Here is an 8,124-nt window from a genome sequence, read left to right as displayed (position 1 = left end):
AGTGTTTGCAGTGAGCTCATGCAGCTGGTAAAGTGCCACAGATCCATCTAGTTAGGTTGGTAATGCGTATTCTAGAAGCTCGTGATGAGTCACCGAAAACGAAGATTGCATCGTAACATGTTTGTGATAGACGGAAATAGTCCGTTTCCTCTTCTCACTGGATAGAATTACCTAAACAACATGTATTATTTAAATTTAAAAATTACAAAAATAAATTTTTTAAAAAAAGTTTAAATAACAAGGTGTCAAGCCTATATTTGTATTACTGCCACCTACTGGAACCAATTTTCACAACACATCATCTCATACGCCGCCACGTTATAACAATGCAATGCTGCCCCCTAGTGAGTGCAAAAACCCCAGAGCGATCACAAATGTACTGTAAAATCATTATTTATTCAAACTTTCATAGAGATTTTTTCCCCGTATAATGTGGGTATATTCTGAATTCTATACAAAACCTTGTGTAAAATCTTTGCTGTAACATTTACAAATATACATGAAGAAACTCAAGTTTCTTGGGTCGTAGGTACTAAAAACCTACGGTGGCATCCAGTAGCACACAAAAATAGAAGAAGTTAAGGAAATGATTTGAGGATAATGTCAGTCACTATTACAAGAGTAGAAATATGTGTTGGTGGGGCTTCTACAAAAATAGAATCACTTTCAGGTAGATGTATGTTTGGTATAACAGTAGAGCCTAAAGAAACCCACTGAAAGTTTAGAAAAGAATAAATGTCAGACTTACTTGAAAACTCAGATTTAACAAAAAAAAGACCACACCTCTGGCAAAAAAAAGTAAAAATTATACACTCCACAAAATCTCTTTTTTAAAAATTAAGCTACATAGACCACTTCAGGTGTCACAGGAAATTAAATAAATAACTAAACATTAATTTAAAACTGAGTTTAGTGAATAAATATGCCAAAAAGAGAAAAATCAAAAGTACAGAAGATGACAGACAGAGAGAGAGAAAGAGGCAGAGAAAGCGAGCGAGAGAGAGAGAGATAGAGATAGAGAGAGCGCTACTGCTATAGATACAGCAGGGATTTTTGTGTCAGGGTGACTATATGGCTTAAGATTTAGGAAGGCAACTCAGTAGGTTATACAGTTTGGAGCTCAAACTATTTTAGTCAACAACTGAACAAAGACAATAAAAATTAGTCGGTGGTCTAATAAAAGATGATTTTTTTCCACTGCTTTACAGTTTGCCGCACATATAAACGATCAGAAAATAAACGTTACTGTGCAGAAGTTTGTGGTGGTAAAATCCATTTCTTCATACAAAAACCCCCTTTTATATAATTTTTTTGTAAAAATACCTCAGCGAGAGCTGATAAAGGGCCGTCAATCCACCACTACTGTGACAGAAAATAGGCGTTATTTGAGGCGAGAGAGACATGGTATCAGACTTAATTAGCTACTAATGCTTTTTCAGGTCACCAGGTTTTATCAGAAAAACCTTGAAATGAGCCAAGTCACTTCTTTTTTCCTCTTCATACTGAAGAGTCTCTTATGCACTCTGTGTGGTGGGAGCTGCTGGTCTCTCCACACTCTTCACTCCCCTGCCTCTCACCTCTCCTCATACTTCGTCTGCTCCTGCTGCTGCTGCTGCTGCTGAGCCCACTCTTGCTCCTCACTGACATCAAACCTATTTGAGGAAGCCCTTGTAGAGGAAATGAGAGCTACTGGTAAATCTCTCATTCTCCAAACAGAAGAGGAGGTCCCTGAGATTGACGCGAGTGATGCGCTGCCGTGTGGGTCTGGAAGCAGACGAACCAGTTCCGACGGATGAAGAGGAACCTGTTCCTGATCCCTGTGAGGTGGTGGAGGGTGGGGGGTGGGAGGGCAAGAGTGGGTGGAAAGTGCCCAGTTTAACATGAATTAAAACTTTTCAAATTATCATCCTTATCGTTAGGAGCTTTGTGCTGATACATATGGTGTTGTATCGCTACTGTTAATCCTGTTAGACGTGCCGAGGGTTGAATGTAGAAGGCTGGGACCTTGGACCACTAAGTGTGTTCCAGGTGTATGCTCAAAGTTTTGAAGCTCAAAGTAAATGAAGTCCAAAAAAAAAAACCTGGCTAAGAATAATAAGATATTAAGTCGAGCATAATGACAAATGATGGTGTTGGATGAAACACGCCTCTATTAACCTGATGATACACTGCCATCTAAACCACTACCGGCTTGAAACTCTGCTGTCTGAAAGATTTTGCGGAATGAATGTATCATCAAGCTTAGTCATTGTTAGTGTATCAACAATGCTTTAAACTTGCAACAGTTGCACATAGTAGCATGTGACTTTATTATTACAGTATTAGCCTGTAGGTGTCGTTGTGGTGTAAGTTTATGTGGCGTTAATGTTTTCCTGCCTTCTGAAGCGCCACCAAAACTCTTCCCATACAAAAGAGATAATCTTTATCTCAGCAACAAGAAACAACTCCATCCATGTTAACAACAGACGACCTGATTCCAATGTGTTAATCCACCAATTCTTCGACCTCAACATAGATCTTTGAAACTGTGTAAAATTCCGGTTCACACTTTGTTTCTCTCTCTCGCCACTGTTTCCTCTTTATTTCTTCTTCTGTCTCTGTCTCTTTCCTCTTTATTTCTTCTTCTGTCTCTTTCCACTTCCTGACTGAAACATCTTTCTTATTTTTTTAAATATAACCTTAAATGAAAAACAAGAAAAAAGGGAACAGGTAACTGTTTGCATGTGTATCAGTATGCAAAAGGATTAAAGCCAAGGCAGGACGTAATGCTATACACTACAATCACATCACATCTCTGATGGGATACGCCTGGTTTTGTTTAGTCATCTGTCATGTGACGGCCCACAAACACGAGTTCAAAACTGTCTGCACTAATAAACCATTTCACTTGTTTGTTTTGTGACAGACAGCAGGTCTTTGTCAGGGTAAACAGAAGTTTCTGATGATAACTGTTAGCATTAGCTGTTACTATTATACATTTGATACTACAAAACTAGATTTATATGATCATGTGATTACTGCCACTTAAGCCAACACCTACATAACCTTCATAGTCTTTATTGAAATGTCAGTCATAATTGTCTCTCTAGTCCCAGATTATCTTGCGTCTAATTAGGTCATGGAACATGGTGTTCTCTACACAGTGGAAGACGAACCAGGATGTGAGTGTCAGTGGGGTTACCTCGGCTACAGCAGAGGAGGAAGGAGAATCCAACAATTTCCTCTTCTTCCTGGGGCCAATGGCTGCCAGTGCAGTCAGGTTGGCCTCCCTCTGTCTCATCTGAGCCAGCTCCTGCTGCTGCATCTGGACAATGAGCATTTAAAAACATAGGGTTTACAAATGCCCAAGAGTTCATTGTACAGAAGCTGAGACCTGGAGACTCCTCCTGTCATCTTACCTCTTTTGCCTTCTGTTTCAGACGCAGCTGCTCAGGGTCTTCCTGCCGAGCTCGGGACTGAAGAGCCAGATACGGGTTACATTAATAACTGAACTGCACATTGTGATTTTTGTATTCTATTTCCAAAATAGTTATTTTCACTTTGATGAGCCTCACAGAATGAACTAATGAAGTGCTGATTGTCCTTCTTTAATGTTAAATGAACAGGAATTGAAGTTAAAGATACAAACTTCCAACCACTGCTCAATGATGTATCATCAGGTCCATTTGTTAAAGCAGTTTACGCACAGTTTTAAAGAACACCGGGGGCTTACTTTACAATAATAACCAAGAGAAAAACTTAAAGGCATTAAAAAATCAAAAACAACACTCTATGGTAAGAACAGAGGTTAGAATTTCTGCTTATTTTCTCAAAATAAAAGCACTATAGGAAGTAATGAGGCAATGAGGGTTTAAAAATAGCATGACAAACCGCATCCTTAAGAATTGTTACGGCTGTTTAAATTCTGTGAACTTGTCAAATACGTTTCGTTTTTTGGTATTTTGTTTGTGCAGCAAAATTTAAACAAATTTCACTGCTCTCTACAGTTACAAATGTGCTTTCTGAGTCGACTTCAGGCCTGTCATCTGAGTTCAAAGTTTCTGCTTTTTGTTACAATGGAAATTCTGTGTGACTTTTGACAATGACCTGTGGATAAATGGTTTGGATGCTTGTGGTTTATACCTTAGCTGCCTTCAGGAGGATCTCCCTCTCCTGCTCCTCTTTCCTCTGTTTCTCTAACTGGTCAAGCTGCTCAAAGAACTTGAGCTGAGCACGGACATCGCTGCTCTGCTCACAGTTGTGATCCTCCTGTAACGAGAGAGAGAGAGGAGGAAATACTAGTGAATGACACAAAAAATATAATAAAGAACACTAGTTTCAAGAAAGTATACATTTGTAAAAATGAAAAAAAAAAAACAAAAACAAAAAAAGATTCATTAAAATCTATTCATGTCAACACAATAAAACTTATGTAGTATTAAGAGAAGAACGATAATTAGATTAAATTACTAACTATTGAGTTTATATTATTAAACAGACTAGTAAAATAAATTTTACACAATAGGTTACACTTTTTTAGTCCTTTTGCAAACAAAAATGTTAACTTGTTTTTTTTTCTTAAATAAAGATTCCAGCTAATTACCAAACATCAGATTTTCTGGCACTGAAATTTGAAGGCAATCAAGTTACCATAGTTAAAAATGTTTAAGAATGTAATGAGATAAATAAGAAATCTGAGAGAAGTGCATGAACGATGCATAACTAATTTGTTTGTGTTATCTAACTTTAGCAAATGCTGCAGCTGTTGACAAACCTTGAAGCTGACATTTTTCTGCTGAGCCACTTGGGAAACATTCTCTAGCAGGTTTTGGAGACGCTGCTGAGCAGCATGGGAGACAAAATTCACAACGTCTGCGCCCAGGTCCGTCACACCATGTCTCCTCCCTGAAAGGGAGAGTACTCTCTGACTTTGAATTTGTTGATAATTTATGACATAATATTTAATGGAACAACTTCAGAATCCTTTGTAGTAAATGTCTAAAGTTCCTCACCTATCTCCAACATCCTTCTTTGTAGGAGGGCACAGGACAGGAAAGCTTCATCTTTACAGGAATGTGTCACCACTCCTACTAGTCCAGAATTGGTGGCCAGGATATTTGCGCTCTCCTCTGATAAGTTCACTCCTGCCATAGAGGCTACGTCATTGATGTCATCATCATCCCTGTGAATGTTAAAGTAAATAAAAAAAAAATACAAGTCAATAGTTGTTTGATTAATAATTTGCAAACAGGCCAGATGTACTTTAGAAACTACAACAGTGTGATAAAGTCATCATCCTTTATGTGATAGCTTCTTGTTTGTGAAGTTACAGTTTCTGAAACAGAGGCCTTTTGTTGGTATCATCCACATGCAATGGCTTTAGAATGACCACTTGTATATTAAATTGATCTTAAACTGATATTTGAATGGTGTGGTGTTGGTTCTCACTTAAAAGTGCCCCCGGCCTCTTTCAGCTTGTTTTTGTTTGCTGGAGTCAAGGCTGCTGCAGGGACTTGTGATGGTAACTCTGGCCTCGTAGTGACTGATGGGGAAAAATAAAAACAATTGCTTAATATTCACATTACATGTTTTTTTTCTGCTGCTACATAGTGATTGTTTAATACTGTACACAGAATAACCTACATTCAAATGTAGTTAATATTTAGTCATGCTACATGAATAACAACAGCTATACAACAAATATCAAATCTGCTCTCTATCTAATCTGAATTGAGGAACTGAGTGATGTGGTTGGGAATCTGAACATAGTGAAGTTTCACATCCCCACCTGGTTGCAGCTCCTTAAGCTGGACCTGCTGATGTCCCAACATAATGCGACTGGGTGCCTGGTTCCTGAGCGTCACCATGGGGGTTGAAGGTGTTGGGAAATTAACCTGAGGTCGCAGAATTGGTCTCTGCTGCTGAGGCTGAAGAACCTGTAGAGGTTTCAGATCGTCTTATTTCTCATCCTATCATAATAAAAGCTTCTTAGACTTGTTTGTTGAATTATTTTATTCAGTGTACCATTGTGGGGGTCAGTCCTGGTTTGCTGATGCCTGGCTGTAGCTGAGGCCTGCTGATTGGGGTGGTGAGCCGAGGAGCAGGGCTGCTCAGAACAACTGTGGTCACCGTGGCCGGGGTCAGTGAAGGAGAGGAGACAGGGCTTGCAGTTGTCTGAGGGGCTTGACTCTGCTGGATGAACGCTGCAGAGTCTGGTGTGAGTTGCCTCAAGGCTGGAAGGCTTCTCTACAGAGAACAAACAGAGTAACTATACTGATCTGATACTGGCTGAAAAATACATTACTCACAATAACAAGACGTGAAAGGTTTTCTCACCTTGAGGAAAGGCACAAGGTAAGGTTGTGGTGAAGATTTGAGCTCTTTGTACAATCTGCTGGTGAATTCCTCAGCCTCCAGTTTCCCCTCCTAATACAACACAAAAGCATGACTGGGATCATGGCTATACAATTGGCAGATATAACTAACAGACCTAACTTCACTAGGTTCTCGACTTCAGTCCTGAAGAAGCTTATTTTACATCTGGACACTTTTAAAGTGTGACTGTTTAAAATGGAATTTATATCTATTCTGAAAGTATTGCTTGTAATCACTTGTAGTCACAGTTCAATGGTCAGAGTTGGAAATCCTCTGTGGTCTTTAGAAATGCAGTTTAGGTTGCAGTACCATTGCCTGTCAGCAGGGACCCTCACAGATTCTGCACTTGGTGTTGGTAGCTAAAAAGAATGGATGGGATTTCTACAAGTGTTAAATCAGCATTCAAAGTTCATTGATGGAAGCTATCACTGCATCCTGCAGGAGAGATTTATTAATAAAACATAATTAATTCATCTGTGTCCCACAACACCTCCAGGTGCGTATTTTATGAATTGCATCTTCAGTTTAAAGAAACTAATGGAAATTTTAGCATGCAATATACTGTAAGTGAATACAGACCAGAATGTTTCAACCTTGGGGTCGCAACCCCACATGGGATCACCTGGAATTCAAATGGGATTGCCTGAATCACCAAACACAATCTTAAATTGTGTTCCTTCACTTTCATAAATATAAATCAGGTTCAAATAAAATGCAGTATTTAAAAATATCTGAGCTTGCGCATCTTTATTGACGACTGCAAACATGTGACTGAAAAAAGAAGTCTCTGGGGGTCGTCAGAAATGTGTGATGTCAAAATGAGGTCACAAGCCAAAAAACGTTGGGAACCACTGTTTGGACCGTGCTGTCCAAACTTGGCAGAGTGAAGCCAAACAGAAGTGGAAGTATTTACAAATTAACAATTAATTTAATGACTGCTGTGTCCGGATAGTTTTTTTCAATTATTGGCCGTTAACAAAGAGCTTATCTCTCGGTTGGTTGATTTTCCTCTTTTATTCACCTTAGTGTTGTATATACACAAAACCTCACTAACCAGCAGGTCTTTGACCAGCTCCCTCACGATGGGTGCCGCTTCTGTCGATTGCTTCCCAGTGGACGCCAGTTTTATTAACGTAGCCAGGAAGTTCTTACATTTTTTCACATTCTCCATTGTCTCCTGTCAAAACAACAACAAAAAATAAATGGCAGCATGCTTCAGCTTCTTTTAAAATGTGCCATATAAACAGTCATATGTTGTGTCTTGGATCAAGCATAACTCACTTTGCTGACTGTTGTTGTAGTAACAGTGCTCCCAGCTGTTTGGGTTACAGTCCGGGGAGTTAGTCCTGGAGAAACCCCCACAGAGCTCTAGAAAAAGATAGTTTATTTTGAAAAAATATTAGGAGATAATCACAGGTCATCGACAATTAAATTGTTAAAATGTATGATAAACTTTTGTATTGTATACTATTCTTATAAGATATTATAATATGTTGTACTTAAGACCAATTTGCTTCAGATCTGTACAAATTTAATGACAACATGGCTAAGTTTTATTGCACAGCAAGTATAAGACAATTATTAGTTAAAGCTAAGAACATTACAGTGTTACCTGGAGAATGGGTGGTCTGTGGAGCGTTGTGGTGGCAGCCAGTGTTGTTGGAGCTGCGCAGCCCTGCCGTATGATGGCGCTAGGAGCTACTTGTCTGTTAATGTTCCCCGTAGCCTGAGGAATAACAAAAGCAAGTTCACCTAATTCAGTTAAAAATA

General features: G+C 39.0%; 1 protein-coding gene across 3 annotated transcripts in view; it reads right to left on the bottom strand.

Moving 5' to 3' along the window:
• Positions 1-377: 377 nt before the first annotated feature.
• taf4a (TAF4A RNA polymerase II, TATA box binding protein (TBP)-associated factor) overlaps positions 378-8,124 on the bottom strand; it is a 10,737-nt gene continuing 2,990 nt past the window's right edge. For all 3 annotated transcript variants that reach the window (XM_008320211.3, XM_008320209.3, XM_008320210.3), the window contains 13 exons: positions 7,967-8,080; positions 7,636-7,722; positions 7,409-7,531; positions 6,316-6,405; positions 6,004-6,225; positions 5,768-5,915; positions 5,428-5,521; positions 4,992-5,161; positions 4,754-4,884; positions 4,123-4,248; positions 3,399-3,455; positions 3,182-3,304; positions 378-1,817 (listed from right to left, as the gene is read on the bottom strand). In XM_008320211.3, coding sequence (XP_008318433.1) covers positions 1,653-1,817; positions 3,182-3,304; positions 3,399-3,455; positions 4,123-4,248; positions 4,754-4,884; positions 4,992-5,161; positions 5,428-5,521; positions 5,768-5,915; positions 6,004-6,225; positions 6,316-6,405; positions 7,409-7,531; positions 7,636-7,722; positions 7,967-8,080 — 1,650 coding nt within the window. In that variant the 3' untranslated portion in view covers positions 378-1,652. The remainder of the gene's footprint in view (positions 1,818-3,181; positions 3,305-3,398; positions 3,456-4,122; positions 4,249-4,753; positions 4,885-4,991; positions 5,162-5,427; positions 5,522-5,767; positions 5,916-6,003; positions 6,226-6,315; positions 6,406-7,408; positions 7,532-7,635; positions 7,723-7,966; positions 8,081-8,124) is intronic.

Source organism: Cynoglossus semilaevis, chromosome 11, assembly GCF_000523025.1.
Source record: "Cynoglossus semilaevis isolate Cse_v1.0 chromosome 11, Cse_v1.0, whole genome shotgun sequence".
Lineage (NCBI taxonomy): Eukaryota > Metazoa > Chordata > Actinopteri > Pleuronectiformes > Cynoglossidae > Cynoglossus > Cynoglossus semilaevis.
Note: the sequence above shows the minus strand (reverse complement) of the source record. Positions and strands in the feature narration are given on the sequence as shown.